Source organism: Rhinolophus ferrumequinum, chromosome 19 (genome assembly GCF_004115265.2).
Source record: "Rhinolophus ferrumequinum isolate MPI-CBG mRhiFer1 chromosome 19, mRhiFer1_v1.p, whole genome shotgun sequence".
Lineage (NCBI taxonomy): Eukaryota > Metazoa > Chordata > Mammalia > Chiroptera > Rhinolophidae > Rhinolophus > Rhinolophus ferrumequinum.
Window position 1 is genome coordinate 3,435,062 of NC_046302.1, and position 22,470 is coordinate 3,457,531.

Below are 22,470 nucleotides of genomic sequence, written 5' to 3' on the forward strand. Positions count from 1 at the left end.
CTGTGAGTCTGTGGCTGTGGGACCATCACTCCAGTTCTCAGGGCTGTAGATATTCTGTTCTTTAATCTGATACTGCTACCGATTCTTCTGGAGCTTGCTGGGGGCGTGGTGGTGGGGTGAGCTCTGGGAGGGTGGGGGATGGGGGAGGAAGGCAGCCAGGCTCCATGTTTTTGTTTTCTGTTTTCCGCATGGCAGTGAGGGCTTAAACCACAGTTCTCACCCTTCTGTATTTGGTCTTTCCCCGAGGTCTCTGCCGCGAGCACTGGGTTCAACTCTACTACATTCTGATCCCTCAGGCAAAACTGTGGGCCACAGGGGGTGTACCTGCAGCCTGAATTCTTCCCTCTCCCTGCAGTAGGCTCTGGACTGCAGTGAGCTCTGGAGTGCGTCATGGGGCCCGCATCTCTGCACTTACCCCGTCCCACCTCCCCTGCTCATCTGATTTGTCCACCTTCAGGTGATTCGATGCGTGAATCTCTCAGATGTGCTTGTGTGTTGTGCAGGGAATCCTTTGTTGAATTATAGCTGTTCAATTTCTTGTAACTTCCAGGGAAGATTTAAGGAAGCACTCCTCATGCCATCATTTCTGTGATGTCACTCCCATCCTGTGGCACTTCTGCCTGCACTGCCTGCCAGACCACATGTGCTGCTGTGGCCTCTGAATGCCCACAGGCAGGGAGACACAGGGAGCCACTGGCAGGAAGGGGCTGTGTGAAGATGGCCTCTAGGTCATGCACAATAGTGCCTGCTTCACCATCCAAGGGTTAACTTGAAGAAAAGAGTAAAATGGGGATTCTTGTTAAATTCTTTTTTAATATCTATAATATCTACTTGCTTTATTAACTCCCTTAGTCTTCACAACAGTCTTATGAGATAGGGATGACTATGATTATCCCATTTTATAGATGAGGAAATTGAGGCATAGGGAGGCTAAATGACTTGCCCAGTGTCACCATTTCAGTCATTTATTATTGCATAACAAACGACTCTAAAACTTGGTGGCTTGAAACAACCACCCTTTAATTACCTCTCATGACTGTGCATTGACAGGGCTGGGTGGGTGGACATCCTGCTGTCTCTCTTTGACTTATTGACATCCTGGGCTGCATCCCAAGAGTGAAAATGGCAGCTGCTGGGCCCTCTTCAGGCTTTGGTTGGAATTGGTGCTGTACCATTTACATGCTTCTATTGGTGAAAACCAGTGGGCAGCCCAGAGTCAAGGGTGTAACTACTGGAGGGTGGGGCTCATTGAGGGTCATTTTTAGAAATAAATCACCACAGTCATACAGCTAGTGAGAGATAGCCTCAAGATTCTAACCATTCATCCTGGCTCTGGAGCCCATGCTCAGGGCGTTTTGCTTATGGCTTCACTGCCCCCCTACCGTGAAAACACTGTAGACAGTGGAGGGCAACTTGTGTGATGTGTGGGGAGGGTGTGATTGTTTTCACACATGCCTCCAGGGAACACTCCTGGAGTGGGTCAGATGATGGCCCCCCAAAAGATATGTCCATGACCTAACCCCCAGAACCTGGGAATGTAACCTTACTTGGAAGATGTAATTAACAAGGGTCTTGAGATGAGATCAGCCTGGATTATTCAGGTGGGCCCTAAATCCAATGACAGGTGACCTTTCAAAAACAGAAGAGGAGGAGACACAGAGAAGAGAAGATGGCTACAGATTGGGGTGCTACGGCCCTGAAGAACACCTGGTGCCACGAAAGTCTGGAGGAAGCAGGAAGGACCCTCCCACCTCAATCTCAAACTTCTGCTTCTAGAACTGTGAGAGGATACCTTTCTGTTGTTGTAAGCCACCCAGTTTGGGGTACAGCCCTAGGAAGTGGCTACACCCACATACCCCATCCAGGTCAAAATGAATTGATTTGCTTAGCTTGTGAAGGTCTTAGTCCTCCCAAGTCTTTCCAGTGCCTTCTGTGGAGGCTCCTCTAGTCCTGCTGAGGTGAGACTCAGCTTCTCCTTGACCCCAGGCATTCCTGACTTCATATCTGTAAGTAGGGTGCTGAGGCGAGGCAATGGTATGGGCAGCCTCCTATCTTCACCCCACTTTGCTCCCCTTCTTCCACTTTGTATATTCTGCTGGAGTCTGACTTTTCCTATAAAGGGCAAAACAGCAAATACATTAAAGCTTTACGGGCTTCATCTACATGTGGTCTCTGCCACAATTCTTCTCCTTCCTCTCTTCTTCCCTCCGTCCCTCCTCCTCCTTTCACATCCTTTAAAAATATGAAATCATTCTTAGCCTGCACACAAATAGGTGCTGGCTGGGTTTGGTCCTTGAGTGCAGTTTGCCAATCCCTATTCTAGAATTTAAAAAGTATTTTCCTCTCTTATGTAGTGTTCCTTCCCACTTACCACAGATCTGGAATCAATTGATGGCCTGTCTTCAGGGCTGTCCCATGTTGCCACTCCTGTTTTCCAGATAAGAGTGTTTCCATTTCTGAGATGATGACATCTTCTCCACCTCATAAAATCATGGCTTTTTATTCAGAATTGACATAGCCCAGGGAGGTATGGGCAAAAGAATGTCAAAGGATATCTCACAGAACCCCCTTTCATGAAATGATTTGCAGTCAGACAGGCCCTGTCTCTCAGGGGGTATGGGGCGGCATGGTGGGTGGGGGCTACAGGGAGGGCATGAAGGGGGCAAAAAGGGGGTACCCAGCTCATCTCCAGGCCCCTTCCTAGAGCTTTGCCCCTGGCTCTGGCCCAGATGAAAATCAGTATTTGTTGCTGAGCTGGACCGTGATACAACCAGCTATGAAATAAACGGATCTGGGCCCCGGAAGGTGACTTTAGGAAACCTAAACCTCAGCTCTCAGGTGACTAGGAGTAGGCAATTGGAGCTCAGAGTTGGAAGGAGGCAGGAAGTCTCTGTTGAATGGAAGGAATGCATGTGGTAGCTCTGAGCCTAAGGACACCACAATGCCACAGTGAATGTCACTCTGGATGATATTCTATTCTCCCCATGTGGTCAGTGAAACTTTGTCTAGTACCTGGGGCTGGACTTAGCTGTGTTGGGGAGTTCAGAAGAAGACACTTGTGTGACATTTGTAATGATGGTGGCAGCTCTTTCCACCCTTTGTGCATGGGCCTTAATGATGTGGCTGCCATGCCTCCAATCAAAGGGGGTCCTTATCCCCATCCTTTGAATCAGGCTGTGGTGGGACTGATGTATGATTTCTGAGCCTGGGCCTTAAGAAGCCTTGCAGCTTGTTTCCACCCTCTTAGGAGCCCAAGACCACCTTGAGAGGAAGCCTGGGTAGGCCTCCCTGAGGATGAGAGTCCCTAAGGGTTAGCATCACACATGGGAGTGATGCTGCCTGACACCAGGGGTCAGCAAGCACATCTATAAAGAGTAAGATGGCAAATATTTTAGGCTTTGAGGGCCATATGCAGTTTATATCCAACTGCGTGAAAGCAGCCATGAACAATATGTAAAGAAATGTGCCTGCTGAGAGCCTTAATTGAGATCACAAATACAGAAAGAGAGGGACCCTGCCAATGAAATCAATCTGTGAAAGTGCTAGACTCAGGTTCTTAGACCAGCAGCTCCTGTGAGCTCTGACAGGCACAGGCATCTATAACATGCCTGTCTGATAGTAGATGCTACAACAAGAAACGGGGTAGGAGGGACTGCCTGTGGGGCCCAAACTAGCCAGTGACTGGAGAGCCATCATCCATTCCTCAGGAAGGGCTGGAACATAGCATACGTATAAATCACGGATCCAACGGGGTAGGGGGCGGGGTGGGGGGTGGTTGACCCAACTATTTACTGCTGATAGGGAACTGGTTGGACCAGCTGAGGCCCCACATTTAAGCAAGCTGATAAGAAAGGGAAATGGGGCTTTGCCATTTTCCTGGCTTACTCAAGTCTCCTCAGTAAACAGGAAGGGGGCTCAACAAACACTGAGCTGAGTAGGTAACAGTTCAGGCTTGGGTGCGGGGATTCTATACTTATCTCCACATTCCTACCTTGTCCACTGCCCTTGGACCTGGCTGACCTTCACAGAGGTTAGTGAAAGTCAGGAGAAATAAAGTTCTGAGCCCTGGGAGAGAAAAGCATCAGTGTATAGAAGGTTCTCTCCCTTTGAAGGAAGCTTGGGAGTATGGTTCCAGAGGAGGAGTGGGGATACATGCTGTGGCCTGTAGCATGACCGAGGGCAAGAGAAGGCTGCACTGTTCCAGCTCAGGCCTAGGATTTTTTCCCCTGTTCTGAGTTGGGTTGATGGGAATGGATAGAGAGCTCAGGAAGGGATGGCCGTGATTTTACAAGGTGGGAGATATGCGTGGGAACCGTGGGCTGGCAGAGCTCAGGAGCCCAGATGAAGTGCCTTCAGTGACTTTCCCAGGGTCTAACTTACATCTGCTTATACATGGTGGAGCTTATACATCCCTCCTGGGGGAAGACCCTTGGCTTGGGAAGAGGACGAGGAGGAGAGAGCATGCCAAATGCCCTTTGGCCTGGTCTCAAACTTCTGATATCTGGGGAGGGGCCCATCTCTGCTGTGGGTGAGATTCTGGAGCAGCTACAATGGATGGAAGTGGCAGACATGCATAGCAGGGACCTTGAAGATGTGGGCCAGGTGAGCTGTTGTGAGGCTCATGACACAGTGTGGCACAGGGCCGGGGGAAAACCATCATCCTCTGCCTTAACCCAGGACTCAGCGCTGCCCTGGCACCATGAGGAGGGTGGCCATTAGAGAATGTGGACACATCCAGCAGAAACTGGCCTCCTGTTGTGGGTGGAGGTGGCAGTAGACAGGGGGAGCCTGAGCAAGTGCAGGAGAGCAAGGTGAAAACTGCACGAGGACTTGCCCACAGAAGTGAGTGACTGTGTGGGAGGCTCCTGGCATGGGCTAATTGTGCTCCCACCCCATTCATGTGTGGAAGTCCTAACCCCAGTAACTCAGATATGATTGTATTTGGAGATAGGGCCTTTAGAGAGGCAATTAAGTTAAAATGAAGTCACTAGGGTGGGCCCTAACCCAATAGGACTGGTGTCCTTATAAGAAGAGATTAGGACACAGATAGGTACAGAGGGAGGATATGTGAGGACACAGAGAGAAGAGGGCTGTCTGCAAACCAAGGAGAGAGGTTTCAGAAGGAACCAACAATGATGGCACCTTGATCTCAGACTTCCAGCCTCCAGAACTATGAGAAATAAATGTCTGTTATTTAACTCAGTCTGTGGTATTTGTTATAGAGCCTACACTGACTGATACAATCCTCGTGAGAACTCCTTGCGCTTGGTAGGGCACTAGGGAGGAGCTGTGGTAGCACCTCCCAAGCTCTCAGATGCTGGGGTTACTCTCGTTCAGTAGACAGTGTGAAACAACCCCTAAGTTTGTAGTTAAGGGCAGAGCCTGCAGGCCTGGGGCAGGAGGCTTGTCTGGAACATGGGTCCCAGGACTCACATATGTATATTTTATACTCTGGTTGTAATCGAATATTACATTATTTATTTTGTTGCTCAAATTTTTCCAGTTTTTGCCATTGGGAGCTCCTTCAGTTGGCTCCTGGGTCCCTTTAGTCTGTCCTCATCATTGTAGCTTTGTTTTTGAGTACTTCCTTACTTTCTGGCACCGTAAGAGGCCCCATGGTCGTTCCCATACATTCCCTGCCCCAACTCTGGAATAAGCCATTTCCCCAGGGAGCCCTGTTCCGTCTGTTGGAGAAACCAAGGTAGGGTGTTGTCTGTGCTAGGAGAGTGTCGTTGCTTTTGGACCCTTCCAAATAGCAGAGCAAAGAAATATGTATGTGTCTATTAACCTGGGCATATAGATATATCTATAAGTATTTCTACAGATGTGGCCATCTGTATATTAAGCTAAACATGACCTCATCCTGATGACTCCAACTCTAATCCACTAGACATGGATCATTCTAGCCTTCTCCCCTGGCTTGTCGGTAAACCTGGCTTATGTCAGCAGTTAGAAACCTGGCTCTCACGGCCTGCTATCTATTTACTCAGTTAACTGTATAGTTCCAGGTACATGTACAGGGGCGTTAAACTTGTTCACCCATAGCAAACAATGTCACCAACTGACTACTGTGCTAATGTGCTCTCTTGCCATTATTCTGAGTCTCCACTCATTTCCAAAGTTATTTAGGCCAGAACCATTTCCCTCATTCCCTTCATTGAGGTTCTTATATATTTTTATTATAGATTATTTAATTAATCCATTAATTTCTGATAGCACTCTTTTCTCCCAAGTTTATTCCTTTTTAAAAAATTTTCAATTACAGTTGACATTCAATATTATTTTATATTCGTTTCAGGTGTACAGCATAATGGTTAGACATTTATCTAACTTATTAAGTGATTCCCACCATAAGTCTAGTACCCACCTGGCACCATACAGTTATTACAATATTATTGACTATATTCTCTGTGCTGTACTTTACATCCCTGTAGTCACTACTAATTTTGTAACTACTAATTTGTACTTCTTAATCCCTTTGCCTTTTTCACCCAACCCCCAACACCCATCCCATCTGGCAACTATCAGTTTATTCTCTGTATCTATAAGTCTGTTTCTGTTTTGTTTATTTTGTTCTTTAGAGTCCACATATAAATGAAATCATATGGTATTTGTCTTTCTCTGTCTGACTTATTTCACTTAACATAATACCCTCTAGGTCCATCCATGTTGTTGCAAATGGCAAGATTTCATTCTTCCTATGGCTGAGTAACACTCCATTGTATATGTGTGCCACCTCTTCTTTATCTAAGCGGCTATTGATGGGCACTTAGCAGCTTCCATATCCTGGCTATTGTAAATAAATGCTGCAATGAACATAGGAGTGTATATATCTTTTAGAATTGGTGTTTTGGACTTCTTTGGACAAGTACCCATGGTAGAGTTCTTGGGTCATAAGGTAGTTCTAGTTCTGTTTTTAATTTTTTGAGGAACCTCCAAACTGTTTTCCATAGTGGCTGCACCAATTTGCAATCTCACCAACAGTGTATGAGGGTTCCTTCTTCTCCACATCCTCGCCAACAATTGTTCATTGGTTTATTGATGATAGCCATTCTGACAGGTGTGAGGTGATAACTCATTGTGGTTTTAATTTGCATTTTTCTGATGATTAGTGATGTTGAGCATCTTTTCATTTGTTTGTTGGCTATCTGTTATGTCCTCTTAGGAGAAATGTCTATTCAGCTCTTCTGCCCATTTTTAAATTGGATTATTTGGTTTTTGGTGTTGAGTTGTGTTAGTTCTTCATAAATTTTGGATATTAAACCCTTATTGGATGTATCATTGGTAAATATCTTCTCCCATTCAGTAGGATGCCTTATTGTTTTCTTGATGGTTTCCTTTGCTGTGCAAAACCTTTTTAGTTTGATGTAGTACGATTTGCTTATTTTTTCTTTTGTTTCCCTTGCCTGAGGTAATATATCAGAAAAAAATATTACTAAGAACAATGTCTGAGAGTTTACTGCCTGTATCTTCTTCTAGGAGTTTTATGGTTTCGGGTCTTACAGTTAAGTCTTTAATCCATTTTGAGTTTATTATTGTATGTGGTGTAAGAAGGTGGTCCAGTTTCATTTTTCTTTTGTCAGTATCTGACCAGTTTTCCCAAAGTCATTTATTGAACAGACTGTCTTTACCCCATTGTATATTCTTGTCTCCTTTGTCAGAGATTAATGACCATATAAGTGTGGGTTTATTTCTGGGCTGTCTGTTCTGTGCCATTGATCTATGTGTCCGTTTTTATGCCAATACCATGTTGTTTTGATTACTATAGCATTGTAATATAGTTTGATATCAAGTAGTGTGCTATCTCTAACTTTGTTCTTCTTCTCCCAAGTCTATTCTTCATGCAATATTTCTTACATGCGTCAATGGCACCCACACATCCCAATACCTGGACTGGTGATCTCCTCTTTGATTTTTGCTCCCATACACCTAAACAGGCTGTGAGTCCCACACCCCTTTCATGTCCTCATCTCCCTCCCCTTCCTGTCACCTCTTCCTAGATTTCAACGCCAGCTTCTTGGCCAGCCTTATTTGAATCCAGCCCCCTCCTCCTTAGCACCTAGCCATCTTGAAATGAAGTTAGTGCTCTGATTCGATCTCTGTTTCACCACAGATCTCAGAGGCCTGGCCCTGTCTCCCCACTTGGAACAACTCTGCAAGTCACCAGCACCAGAGGCCCCCACAAGCTGGCTGAGGTCTGTGCCAGGTGCGCATTCCTGCTCAACTTGTCCCTCCACCAATGTTTGTGCAAACAGCTGCATGTTTGTGTTCCCCTAAAATTCATATGTTGAAGCCCTAAGCTCTAGTGTGATGGTGTTAGAAGATGAGCCTTTGGGAGGAGAGAGGCTATAAAGGGGAAGCCTCCACAAAAGGGATTAGTGCCGTTACAAGAAGAGACATGAGAGAGCTGATCTGCTACATGAGTACACAGCAAGAAGGTATCTATTTGCAAACCAGGAGCCAAATCAACTGGCATCTTGATCTCGGATCTTCAGACTCCAGAACTGTGAGAAATGAATGTTGTTTAAGCTGTGCAGTCTGTGGCAGTTTGCTACAGCAGCCTGAGCTAACTAAGACAGTTTGCCTCCTTTCTGCCTTCAATGGGTGTTGATCTCCAGGGCAGCACACGTCCTGCACATCAACATCCATTTCAGAGTTCACTTCTGGGGAGATCACATTATGTGTTAGTGCAGAAAGCCAACCAGCAATTGGCCCAGTTCAGCCAGGCTCGTCCTCTGCTCATGTTGCGGACCTCAACATGCGGCTGTTTATTTCCCCCATTTTTAGTGTGCCAGACTGTCCTCAGGCCAGGGCCACAGAGCAGGGCCACACAGACAGAACTGCTGGGGCCTGGGAGACATGGTGTGTCAGGGTGAGAGGCAGACAGGGAAAACCTGTCAAGTCTACTGTTGGGAATGTCACTGGCATCTGATGTTCAGGTGGCCCCTGCTGGGAAGTGAGTAAAGCTGATGATGAATAAGAGATACTCATAGTGGGGGTGCTGGCCAGTAGGAGATGGAGTCCAGTCTACAGGAACAGGTCTTTCTCAGCTCCAGTTGATAGCTGCCCCATTGTGAGAGCTTCTGATAGTTAAATACATGTTAAAGATCCTGACTTTTATGCAAAACATTCTGGTTTTTAAATGTTGGTTCCATTTCTCAAAAACAACAAAACTACATATAGCTGTGTCTTCTGGCTGTGCTGCTGTAGGTGACCCTGCTCAGCAATGAGGTGATGAGGAAGGATGTGCAGTGACTCAGTTGGTTCCTGGGATGGCTCTTTAAAACATCTACTCTAGAAGCTTGCCTACAACCAACACCATGATTATTTCTCTCACTTCTTCAAAATGGCAGCCACATGTTTGTTTTGACAGACTGTGTCACCTCCTAATACTCAACTTCTTCACCAGTCCCTGGTCAGCCTCCTAAAAGGAATCTCTGTGGGCCCTTTTGGATGTTGGTCTACGTCCAGATCCCATAGCTGGAGACTGGGAAGGGCTAAGGTAGAGACTGGGGAAAAGAAACCTGTGCTTTTGGAAGGAGGGGTGGGGTTAAGTTCCTTGGGAGAAGGGGAGTATGTGGAACAAACCCTCAGTTGAGTGTCTGGCCAGGGCTGGAAGGCTGAATGGGCACCAGTCTTGGATCTGGATTTGGCATTGCTCAGGGGAGCTTGTCTTCCAGGCTTTTGTAATGAAAGTGGAAAATCACCAGAATTACACTTAGGGAGCATTTATTGGGAAAATATCTTGTTAAGAGTACATTGGTGCATAAGGAGACAAATGATTTTGTGCTGGAATAATTCAACTAAATCTAAATAGGTAGCAGAGAAATTGATGTGCATGAAGCAAGGCAGCAAGACAGCTTTAATCCATGAGGAATGGGTGAGAGAAGAGAGGAAAGAAAGGAGGAGCCCATGAGCCAGGGAGATGGTATAAGACTGGGCCAAAGTGAGAGAATGGTGTAGGGAGGGGCTACAGGAGCGAAGGTCTGTGGAGAAATTGTGGAGGGAGGGAACCCAAAGGGTTCTTTATAATCAACCATGCGCACTGATGGTGGTAGCTGTTGTTCCTTGGTGCAAATGTCCTCTCAGTTTTCTTTCACTCCCTGTCTTATTCAGCCCAGATGCTTTAACAAAATACTGTAAACATTGTGGATTATGAACAATGGAAATTTATTTCTCACAGTTCCAGAGGCTGGGAATCCAAAGGTGTCAGCATAGTTGTGTTCTGGAGATGACCTGTTTCCTGACTTGCGCCCTGCTGTCTTCCCACTGTGACCTCACATGGCTAGCTCTCTTGTCTCTTCTTATAAGGGCATTAATCCCATTTATGGGGGCTCCTCCCTCATTATCTATTACTTCCCAAAGGTCCCACCTCGAAATACCATCATATGAGGGATTAGATTTCAACATAGAATTTTTATTTATTTATTTTTGTATCCATGGATCAGAAAAATATTGTTTTTTTTGTTTGTTTGTTTTGTTTTTTTAAATTAAAGTTTATTGGGGTGACAATTGTTAGTAAAGTTACATAAATTTCAGGTGTACAATTCTGTATTACATCATCTATAAATCACATTGTGTGTTCCCCGCTCAGAGTCAGTTCTCCTTCCATCACCATATTTGATTTGATCCCCTTTACCCTCATATCCCACCACCCACCCCCCTTTCCCTCTGGTAACCACTAAACTATTGTCTATGTCTATGAGTTTTTGTTTCTCATTTGCTTGTCTTATTCTTTCGTTGTTTTTGATTTATATACCACCTATCAGTGAAATCATATGGTTCTCTCCTTTTCCTGTCTGACTTATTTCGCTTAGCATTATAATCTCAAGATCCATCCATGTTGTCACAAATGGTCCTATTTCATCTTTTCTTACCACCGAATAGTATTCTGTTGTGTATATATATACCACAACTTCTTTATCCATTCATCTATCAGAGGACATTTTGGTTGTTTCCATGTCTTGGCCACCGCAAATAAAGCTGCAATGAACATTGGAGCACACTTGTCTTTATGGATAAATGTTTTCAGATTTTTTGGGTAAATACCCAGAAAAAGGATTGCTGGGTCATATGGTAATTCTATTCGTAATTTTTTGAGGAACCACCACACTTCCTTTTGTAGCGGTTGCACCAGTCTGCATTCCCACCAAGGGTTCCTTTTTCTCCACAGCCTCTCCAACACTTGTTACTATTTGTTTTATTGATGATAGCCATTCTAACTGGGGTGAGGTGATATCTCATTGTGGTTTTTATTTGCATTTCTCTGATGATTAGTGATGTTGAGCATTTTTTCATATGTCTATTTGCCATTTGTGTGTCCTCTTTGGAGAAATATCTCTTCAGGTCCTCTGCCCATTTTTCAATTGGGTTGTTTGTTTTTTTGTTGTTGAGTTGCATGAGTTCCTTGTATATTTTGGATATTAGCACCTTATAAAAGGCACTGTTTGCAAAAATCTTTTCCCATTCAGTTGGTTGCCTCTTTATTTTGTCGGTCGTTTCTTTTGCTGTGCAGAAGCTTTTAAGTTTGATATAGTCCCATTCATTTATTTTAGCTTTTACTGTCCTTGCCTTTGGAGTCAAATTCATAAAATGCTTTTTGAACCCAAAGTCCATAAGTTTAGTACCTATGTTTTCTTCTAAGCAGCTAATTGTTTCAGGTCTTATGCTTAAGTCTTTGATCCATTCTGAGTTAATTTTGGTACATGGTGACAGATAGCAGCCCAGTTTCATTCTTTTGCACATGGCTTTCCAATTCTCCCAGCACCATTTATTGAAGAGGCTGTCTTTTCTCCCTTGCATGTTTTTTGCTTCTTTGTCAAAAATTATCTGTCCATATTTATGTGGGTTAATTTCTGGGTTCTCAATTCTATTCCATTGGTCTATGTGTCTGTTTTTCTGCCAATACCATGCTGGTTTGATTATTGTTGCCCTGTAGTACCGACTGAAGTCGGGGAGTGTGATACCCAGCATTGTTCTTTTTCCTTAGGATTGCTTTGGCTATTCGGGGTCTTTTGTGATTCCAAACAAATCTGATGATTTTTTGTTCTATTTTTTAAAAAAATACCATTGGGATTTTGATGGGGATTACATTAAATCTGTGTATTGCTTTGGGTAATACTGCCATTTTAACCATGTTGATTCTTCCAATCCATGAGCATGGAATGTCTTTCCATTTCTTTGTGTCTTCTGTAATTTCTTTTAAAAATGTCTTATAGTTTTCAGCGTACAGGTTTTTCACATCCTTGGTTAAGTTTATTCCTAGGTATTTTATTCTTTTTGTTGAAATTGCAAAAGGAATTGCTTTTTTAAAAAAATTTCTTATTCTGAGATTTCATTGTTAGTATATAGGAATGCAATGGACTTTGTACATTGATTTTGTAGCCGGCAACTTGACTATGTTCGTTTATTGTTTCTAATAGCTTTTTGGTGGAGTCTTTAGAGATTTCTCTATATAACATCATGTCATCTGCAAAGAGTGACAATTTACCTTCTTCATTCCCAATTTGGATGCCTTTTATTTCTTTCTCTTACCTGATTGCTCTGGCGAGGACTTCCAACCCTATTAACATAGAATTTTGTAGGGAACAGAAACATTCAGTTTATAACACTCTCAGAGCTTCAGACCACTGGACTTCACGTAGATTGTGTGTGTCTATGTGTGTGTGCACAGGTATACAAGCGTTTTTTAACATATGCATGTGTATGTTTGCAAATGTGCATGTGTATTTGTGTGTGCATGTGTATATGTATATATATGTGTGTGTGTACCTGCACTGTGTACTTGGTGTTTATGTACGTATTCATGTGTATTTGTGTGCACATGCATGCATGTGTATATGTATGCCTCTGTGTGTGTGTGTGTGTGTGTGTGTATGTAAAAGAAAATGACTACTTAATGCCAAAATGAGAGGCCAGGTTGCTGTGAGACTTTAGACACAGGGGAGCTTTCTGAGGACTTTGAACTTCAGCAGAGTATGGAGTGAGGTTCAACCAGTCAACATCTGGGTTATACATTTATTTTTGTGGAGTAAATATTTTGGGGGTTGGGGAAAGCTGCCACAATGTGACTTTTCTCAGTGTGACTCCTAAGCAACATCCATCAGGATTTCTATTCATAGGCTTTCAAGGGCAGTAAGGATTATAGAACTGTGGTTAGTCTTTTGAAAGAAAGTGCAGCAGTGAGAGGTTGGAAAACACCTCTGAGTCTCTTTGAAGCCCAAAATAATCAGCCTCCCAAGGCTTTTGACTCACAAAGTGCAAAACATGAGAAGAAAATTTCTTCTGAAACTGGATGAATACCTGAGACCTCGTGTGCATGAGAGTTTAATGAAAAAGTAGGGCTAGGGCTATATCTTACACAGCAGTTAGCATCTAAGTCAGTCAACGGAGAAATAAAAAAAGTATATATAGTCAAAGTTATCCACAAAAATCTCTTCAGCCATTCATAAAGTACAAATAGCTTTATTTCTCCACGCAGATCTCATCAATAACTCCTTTGCACACTCAAGTTTGAGAATCACAAAGATAGTCTAAGAGACACATTTCCCCCCACTCTTTTTTCTTTTCTTCCTAACCTCCCAGGAAGAAAGTATCTATATTTAGATATCTGGGTTTTCAAATCTTGTCTTTTTAGATGACTGTAATCCCTATCATGTGGGGCAGACAGTGTTGAGTTGCCCAATCCAATAGCCATACCCAAACACTTTCTCTCTTGCTTGCTTCCCATGAACGAAACTAGTAAAGTAGACAGTCACTTTCCCAGCCTTCCTTGCAGTAAGTGTGGCCAGGTAGTGTGGTCCTGAGTCATGAAGTGTGAACGGGGTCTGGGAAGGCCTTTTCTTTCTTGATAAAATAGATAGATGCCATATGAGAATAGTGAGAACAGCTCTTCTCTTTTTTTAATTTAAGTTTATTGGGGTGACAACGGTTAGTAAAGTTACATAGGTTTCAGGTGTACAATTATGTAATACATCATCTATATTTTCCATCATGTGCTCTTTTCCTCCTTTTTTTGTCTTGAATACAGATGTGATGCCTGGATCTGTGATAGCCAACTTGCAACCCTGAGGAGCCAAGCATGAGAACGAAAACTCAACATTCTAAGGAGGGCAAAGCATAATTATGAAAAGAGTTGGGTTCTTGATAGTATTTCTGCATCATGGACCAACTCTGAAATTCATCTGCCCTTATAATTCTTGTGGGTTGTTTTGTATTTGTTAGAAGGCTCAGATGTGAATAAAAAAGAACCCAAATTAAGCATGTTGAACAAAAATAAAACTTTAGTTTTATTAAAATTTAAAAATACATAAAAGAAATGCACTCTCCCTCCCCCCCAAAAAAAATTCCAGAAAATAATAAGTGTTGGTGAGGATGTGGAAGAATTGGAACTCTTGTGCATTGCCAGTGGAATGTAAAATAGTGCAGCTCCTATGGAAAACAGTGTGATGAATTCTCAAAAAATTAAAATAGAATTACCATATGATCCAACAATTGTACTTCATGGTATATATCCAAAAGAAGTGAAACGGAGACTAGCACAGATATTTGTATATCCATGTTCATAACAGCTTTATTCACAATAGCCAAAAGGTGGAAGCAACCCAAGTGTCCATCAATAGATGAACAGATAAACAAAATGTAGTATATACATTTAATGAATATTATTCAGTCTTAAAAAGAAGAACATTTTGACACAAGCTACAGCATGAATAAACCTTGAAGACGTATCCTAAGTGAAATAAGCCAGTCACAAAAGGACAAGTATTATATGATTCCAGTTATATGAAGGTCCTATAGCAGTCAAATCCATAAAGACAGAAAGTAGAATGGTGTTTACCTGGGGTTAGGGGAATGGAGAGTTGTTTAATGGCTACAAAGTTTCAGTTTGGGAAGATAAAAAAGTTCTGGAGATGGACATTGATGATGGTTGCACAACAATATGAATGTATTTAATGCCACAGAATTGTTCAAATAAAAATAGTTAAAATGGTTAAAAAATTTTTGATACATTTATTAAAATAAAAATATGTGTCTGGAAACATAGCTGCACAGATTTCTGGGATCAGGTTCAACATGTGACTTTCTTGTGGTCTAAGATGGCTGTTTCAGCTCCAGCAATCACACTTGGTTCCAGCCAGTAGGACAGAGAAAAAGAGAAGAGATGAGCAGGTCTTCTCCCTGTAGCAAAACTTCCTGGAAGTTGCAAACACTATTTCTATTTACAGTAAATTGGACAGAACATGACCACACCTAGTACCTGGTGGACTGAGAAATGTAATATGTCCAACTTACATTTATGAGTTCTATGTTGAGAAGAGAAAGGAGAAAGGAGATACTACTCGTGAATGACTAACAGAGTCTACCTCATGGGTAAACAGTAAATGATTTAGGCATAATCACATTTTCTGCTATTTGCAGCCACTAGTATTCTTAGCTCATACTCAATGAATGGAAGGGCAGAAATTTCAAAAGCATTTCTCAGACTTTCTTTCCAACAAAAACGGAGTAACAGGCACTTAATTTGCCCTCCTGCATGAATAATTAGAAACGTACACAAAATATGAGAAACAATTGTATTAAAGACACTGGATATGAAGTCGTAAAGCACAGCAATTCCTGAAAAGTGGGTAACAAATGAAGTAAGACTAGCTTATTGCCTTGAGTGAGTTTCCAGGCAGAGACGCTGGGAAGAGGAACTCAGATAGAAGGCTACACAGAAGAGAACCCTGAAGATTGGTAGAAAGTCTCTCCGGTACTCAGCAGTAAAGGGGTCAGTGCCAGCATGTGAGGAAACTAAGGCGGGGGGGAGAACCAAAAGAAAGGATTAAAGGGAACAGTGCCTGGTATTCATAAATATCTGGGATTAGTGCCTATTCCCACAAGCCAGACTGGAAAACCTAATAATTCATGAAGCATTAGATACTGTACTCAGAATCGTCTTGCTTCAATAATTTAAATGATGCTCTGGCTCCACTTAACAAATCTGAAAGACAGTACATGAGATGATCAAACTATTTTCAGGTACATTAATTCAGTAACAGAACAAAGTTTACAAATATTTTTAGAATACAATGACATCCAGCATTAACATGGAAAAATTCAAGATGTCTGGTACCCAAAAAAATCATCAGGCATGCAAAGAAAAAACAAACAAACAAACAAAAAAACCTCTACCCATAACCCTTAATAAAGAAAAATCAGCCAATCGAACCAATCCAGAACTGACACAGATGTGAGAATGATCAGACCAGAGCATTAAAACAATTATACAGTTGACCCTTGAACAACACAGGTTTGAACTGTGTGGATCCACTTACATTCAAATTTCCATACATATGTTGGAGATTTTTTTTTTTGAAATTTGTGACAACTTGAAAAAACTTGCAGATAAACTTCGCAGTGTAAAAATATCAAAGAAGAAAGAGAGAGAGAGAGAGAGAGAGAGAGAGAGAGAGAGAGAGAGAGAAAGAAAGAGGAAGAAAAAGTTAGGTAGGTCATGAATGCATAAAATATATGTAGATATTAATCTATTTTATCATTTGCTACCCTAAATATACACAATTGTCTCTAATTTAGCCTTTAGATCAAGGGCTCATAAGGACACCTAAGGCTCATTACACATGGAACTCTATGGAAAGGGTTGCAACACTATGGAAGAAACCTCGATAGAGAGAACGTAATGAAATTCTGGAAGGATTACACCACTGATGATACCATTGTTGTTATACAAAAAGCTGTGAAAGTCATCAAGTCTGAAACAATAAATTCCTGCTGGAGAAAACTGCATCCAGATGTTGTACATGGCCTCATAGTATTTACAACAGATCCAACCTCTTTCAAATCATGAAAGAGATTGTGGTTATGGAAACAAACAATGGGGAAGGGTTTCAAGATATGGATCTTGGAGAAATTCAAGGGCTAAGAGACATCACACCAGAGAAATTAACAGAAGACAACTTGATGGAGATAAACGCTTTCAAACCAGTGCCAGATGATGAGGAAGAAGATGTGGAAGAAGAAACAGTGCTGGAAAACAAATTGACATTAGACAATTTGACAGAAGGGTTCTGACTATTCAAACTGCTTTTGACTTCTTTAATGACATGGACCCTTTTATGCTACCAGCACTGAAACTGAACCAAATGGTGGAAGAAGGATTGGTACTGTACAGAAACATTTTTACAGAAATGAAAAAGGAAACAAGTCAGACAGAAATTATGATGTATTTCCATAAAGCTACACTGAGTAAATGCCTCTCCTGCCTCCCCTTCCACCTCTTCCCTCTCTGCCACCCTGAGACAGTAAGACCAACCCCTCCTCTTCTTCCTTCCCCCAGCCTATTCAGTGTGAAGATGATGAAGACATTTAAGATGATCCACTTAATGAATAGCAAATAACAATCCCATGCCATACAGTTAATAAACTTATCTGTTGTGTATGTGTGTGAGTGTCTTCATGTAAACATCTAATAATTGTACAGAAAGAACTGTATGAGACATTTTTGTGTCATCATCACTATCATCGCCTAAAGATTCATCATGTAAATCATTGTGTGTAAGACTAGTATGGAAGTGGATAGTCTATCCTTACACAGGCATAAGGCGAATGATATTTCATATAAAGGTAATAAAGTATTTTCTTACTGTTTCATAATCTTGTTTTCAAAGAATTATATTACTGTATATAGTATGTCTTTCTCTCTCTCACTTGAGAGAGAAACTGCATTTCGAGCTATCATCACAGGTAAGTCGTTTTAAACAATGTAGCAATGTTTCCAATACTGTATTTTAAATATGACTATAATGCTGTATGCCCTAGGAATTTCATAATGATTTGTTTACTAGCATATAGGCTAGGCTACCATGAAGCAATCATACCAATTATACTAGCTATTATAAAGCAATCATATTGCTTCTTCTTCATTATCAATGTATACCTGTAAATAAATATAAATTTCTTTTTCACATTATATTTTAATTTATTATGTCTAGTGTTAGTAATACATATAATATCTAGAGTGTTTTGTATCATATAAGACAATATTGATGTAGGTACTGACAAACAGATGATTCATCTTGTAAACAGATGAATTTATGGTATCAATAAATACAGTACAGAAATGTAAATGTATTTTCTCTTGTAATTTTCTTAATAACATTTTCTTTTCTCTAGCTTACTTTATTGTAAGAATACAGTATATAATACATATAACATACAAAATATGTCTTAATTATTTATGTTATTGGTAAGGCTACCAGTCAACAGTAGGCTATTAACAGTTAAGTTTGGGGGGAGTCAAAAGTTATATATGGATATTCAGCAGCATGGGGGCTCAGCACTTCTGACCGCCACATTGTTCAAGGGTCAAATGTATCCTATGTGCTTAAAAGTTGAAGTAGAGACCCAAATCAAACTTTTATGGGTGAAAACTACAATGTCTGAGATGAAAAATACAACTAATGACAGATTATATACATTGCAGAAAAATAGATTAGTGAACTTGAAGACAAAACAATAAAAATCATGTAAAATGAAACACAGAGATAAAAATAAACAAACTAGAAGGATCTCACATAGGGAAAATGGCAGCTGTGCTCCGAAGCTACACAGCTCAGTCTGCCCCCGTATGCTCCGATGCCCCCTGAGTGACTGTCTCTCCGCTGGAGCCCAAGGAATGGCGGCAGCAGGGCGCACTTTCTGAGTTCTCCTCCGGATCTTGTTGCAAACGGGACCTATAACCCATCAAAGAAATTTTCGCTCACCACACAGAATAGTGGGGAGATTCGTGGATTACTTGAAGCTAAGAAATACTTGAAGGTACGCTAATTGGGCGAGCAAGGAAAGGAAAAAGAGGAGCGGCGTGAGAGCGCCCAGCGGGCAGCGGCGGGAGAGCCCAGCCCCCAACAGAGCCTCAGCTGGCGGGGGCGAAAACCGAAAACCGCTGTGCCGGTACGCACGGGATCCCAGGCAGAGCGGAGAGCGCGGGGACCAGGAGGTGGGCTCTTTCCCTGCGTCCCACGGCTGATTTCTCCCGCCGGGAAACCGGCCAGGGCACCCTACTGTGAACAAGGAGCACAGACTCCATACCTGGGCCCCTCCCCCGCCCCGCTCTCCCGGGCACCCACGGAATCCCAGGACGGAACGGAGAGCGCAGAGACCGGGGTGGGCTCTTTCCCTGCGTCCCATGGCTGATTTCTCCCCCCGGGAAGGCGGCGCGCCCTGCGGCAGACGGTGGGCGCAGTCTCCATACCTGGGCCCCCCCCCCGCCCTGCTCTTCCAATCCTACCCCGCCCTTCCAGAGACTGGGACTGGAAACATCGGTGGAGCCCCGCTGTGCCAGGCACGCACGGGAGCCCAAGGCGGAGCGGAGAGCGCAGAGACCGGGGGCGGGCTCTTTCCCTGCGTCCCACGGCTGATTTCTCCAGCCGGGAGGGCCCTAGCGCAGACAAAGAACATAGCCTCCATACCTGGGCCCCTCCCCCGCCCCGCTCTTCCAATCTTACTCCGCCCTTCCAGAGACTTAAACCGGCCCCTGAACCGAGGAGTGGTATCTAAGGCTCAGGCTTTGGGAAGCCTGACGGGCAGCCCTGACCCAGGCAGACTGGGTAGTGTGCGTGATTTTGGCTGCGCTAGGAGAGAAGAGACGCCTCCACCCCCAGCCACCACGTTTTCTGGCCTGCGGGAAGAGGGCGACGCACAGCTGGGCTGGGAGAGTGAAGACCCCTCCATCCCCAGCCCCCACCCTTCCTGGCTTGCCTAGGGTGGGGTGGGTGCAGCTGCAGAGACACACCCGGAGATCAGCAGTGAGGCAGGCACAGCTCTGGGCTTTCAGCAGATCAGAAATCTCCCGCCCACACTCACACACACACACTGAAGAGGTGCCTTAAGACTCAAGAGTATTGGTCACGTATCTGGTGGTGCCACTCTCAGTGTGCATTTGTGCAGGCAAGGGCAGAAACTGCACTGACATTGTAAAAACTATCATCCAGACCCCTCAGGCCCACGCATTTAAGTCTGCAGTCCTAAAGTCTCTCTGGGCACCAGGTGACCGGCTCTGCCTGCGCAATAAGCAGGGGGCTCTTTGGTACAGCAGAGAACAACCTGGACATTGCTTGGTGGGCTTAGGCCGAGACTGTCGCTGCTTTTTGTATTGCTTTGTTTTGTTTTGTTTTGCTTTGTCTTTATATCTTTGATATCTTTGCCTCTGTCGAGTGGGGGTTATCAGGTGGTTTTACATGTGAACGTATTTGATATTTTTCTTTGTTGTTGTTGTTGCTGTTGTGCTTGGTGATTTGCTTTGTTCTGAAACTGCCCTGCCGGGGCCCAGCTTGTGAGGCACGGTCAGCAGATCAGAAATCTCCCGCCAGCACCCATACACACACACTGAAGGAGTGCCCTAGGACTCTGGAGCTCTGGACAAAGGGCTGGTGGAGCTACTCTCGGTGTGCATACGTGCGGACAAGGGCAGAAGCTGCACTGACTTTGTGGAGACTATCATCCAGACCCCTCAGGCCCACGCATTTAAGTCTGCAGTCCCAAAGTCTCTCTGGGCACCAGGTGACCGGCTCTGCCTGCGCAATAAGCAGGGGGCTCTTTGGTACAGCAGAGGACAACCTGGTCATTGCTTGGTGGGCTCAGGCTGAGACGGTCGCTGCTTTTTGTTTTGCTTTGTTTTGCTTTGCTTGGTTTTGTTTTGCTTTGTCTTGTATCTTTGATATCTTTGCCTGTGTCGAGCGGGGGTTATCGGCTGTTTTTGTTTTTTTGTTTTGTTTTATTTTTGCATGTGAATGTACTTGATTTTTTTTTTTTCTTTGCTGTTGTCGTTGCTGCTGTGCTTGGTGATTTGCCTTGTTCTGGGACTTCCCTGCCGGAGCCCAGCTTGGGTGGCACGGGACTCGGCATATCCGGGGGCCAACTCCAGACCAAATCGGAGTGCAGCCGGGTTTGACCTGCAGGTCACACACCTAGAGGGGGTTCTCTGCAGGCTCTGGAGCCCATAGAGGCCAAATCACATTGGGGTGGTCAACCCTCACGCAGCAGAGTGCCCTGCGGGGGGCAGAGCCAAGTCTCACGGCGGGTCAGCCCAGGAGTTGACCCCACCTGCTCACTAGCGGGAAGCAATTAAAGATCTTCTTGAACAGGACAGTGTACACAACACAAGACTCACCTTTGGAGCACACGCAGAGGAGGACGATGTGGTGCGAGTCAAATATAAAGGACACATACTACATAAGATAACCTAGCAAGAACTAAGAACTCTAGGGGATCTACCTAATATATCAAAATAAACACAGTCAGCCAGAATGGGGAAACAAAGATACACGTCCCAAATAAAAGAACAGAAGAAGCCTCCACAACTGGAACCAAATGAAGCAGACGTAACCAACCTCTCAGAGACATAGTTCAGAACACTGGTGATAAGAATGTTTAAGGAGCTTAGAGAAGACATAAAGAAGGATGTAGAAATCATAACAAACGAGCTTAGAGAAAACATAAAGAAGGATGTAGAAATCATAACGAAAAACCAGTTGGAACTAAAGAACACAATTACCGAAATTAAGAACTCACTTGAAGGAATTACCAGCAGGCTAGATGAAGCAGAGGATCGAATCAGCGACTTAGAAGACAAGGTAGCAGAGATCACCCAAACGGAACAACAGAAAGAAAAAAGAATAAAAAACAATGAGGATGGCCTAAGAGACCTCTGGGATAACATCAAGCACAACAACATGTGCATCATAGGAATACCAGAAGGTGAAGAGAGCAAGCAAGGGATTGAGAACATATTTGAAGTAATAATGTCTGAAAACTTCCCCAACCTGATGAAGGAAACCAACATACAAGCCCAGGAAGTGCAGAGAGTTCCAACCAGGATTAACCCAAACAGGTCCACACCAAGACACATTATAGTTAAAATGGCAAAGCTTAAAGACAAAGAGAGAATCCTAAAAGCAGCAAGAGAAAGACGGAGGGTTACATACAAGGGAACTCCCATAAGACTATCAAATGATTTTTCTACAGAAACATTGAAGGCCAGGAGGGAGTGGCAGGAGATACTTAAAGTGATGGAAAAGAAAGGCCTACAACCTAGATTGCTTTATCCAGCAAGGCTATCATTTAAAGTTGATGGAGAGATAAAGAGCTTTCCAGAAAAAAATAAGCTAAAGGAATTTATCACCACCAAGCCAGCATTGCAAGAAATACTAAAAGGACTTCTGTAAATAGAAGAAAGATCAAAACAACCTAACTACAAATTTAAAAATGGCAATATCTATGTACCTATCAATAATCACTTTAAATGTAAATGGATTAAATGCAATCAAGAGACATAGGGTGGCTGACTGGATAAGACAGCAAGACTCTTGTATATGCTGTATACAAGAGACTCACCTCAGAACAAAAGACACACACAGGCTGAAAGTGAAGGGTTGGAGTAAGATATTTCATGCAAATGGAAACGAGAAAAAA

At 43.3% G+C, this 22,470-nt stretch overlaps 1 protein-coding gene across 9 annotated transcripts in view; it reads left to right on the forward strand.

Moving 5' to 3' along the window:
* The window catches only part of KLF15 (KLF transcription factor 15), a 59,608-nt gene extending 45,277 nt beyond the window's left edge, over nt 1-14,331 (forward strand). The window contains exons 6-7 of one of the 9 annotated variants that reach the window (XM_033135705.1): nt 8,114-8,206; nt 14,030-14,331. In XM_033135705.1, the coding sequence (XP_032991596.1) occupies nt 8,114-8,206; nt 14,030-14,070 (134 nt within the window). In that variant the 3' untranslated portion in view covers nt 14,071-14,331. The remainder of the gene's footprint in view (nt 1-8,113; nt 8,207-14,029) is intronic. The other 8 variants (XM_033135704.1, XM_033135707.1, XM_033135711.1 and 5 more) reach the window with 8 other exon arrangements.
* The last annotated feature ends 8,139 nt before the right edge of the window (nt 14,332-22,470 follow it).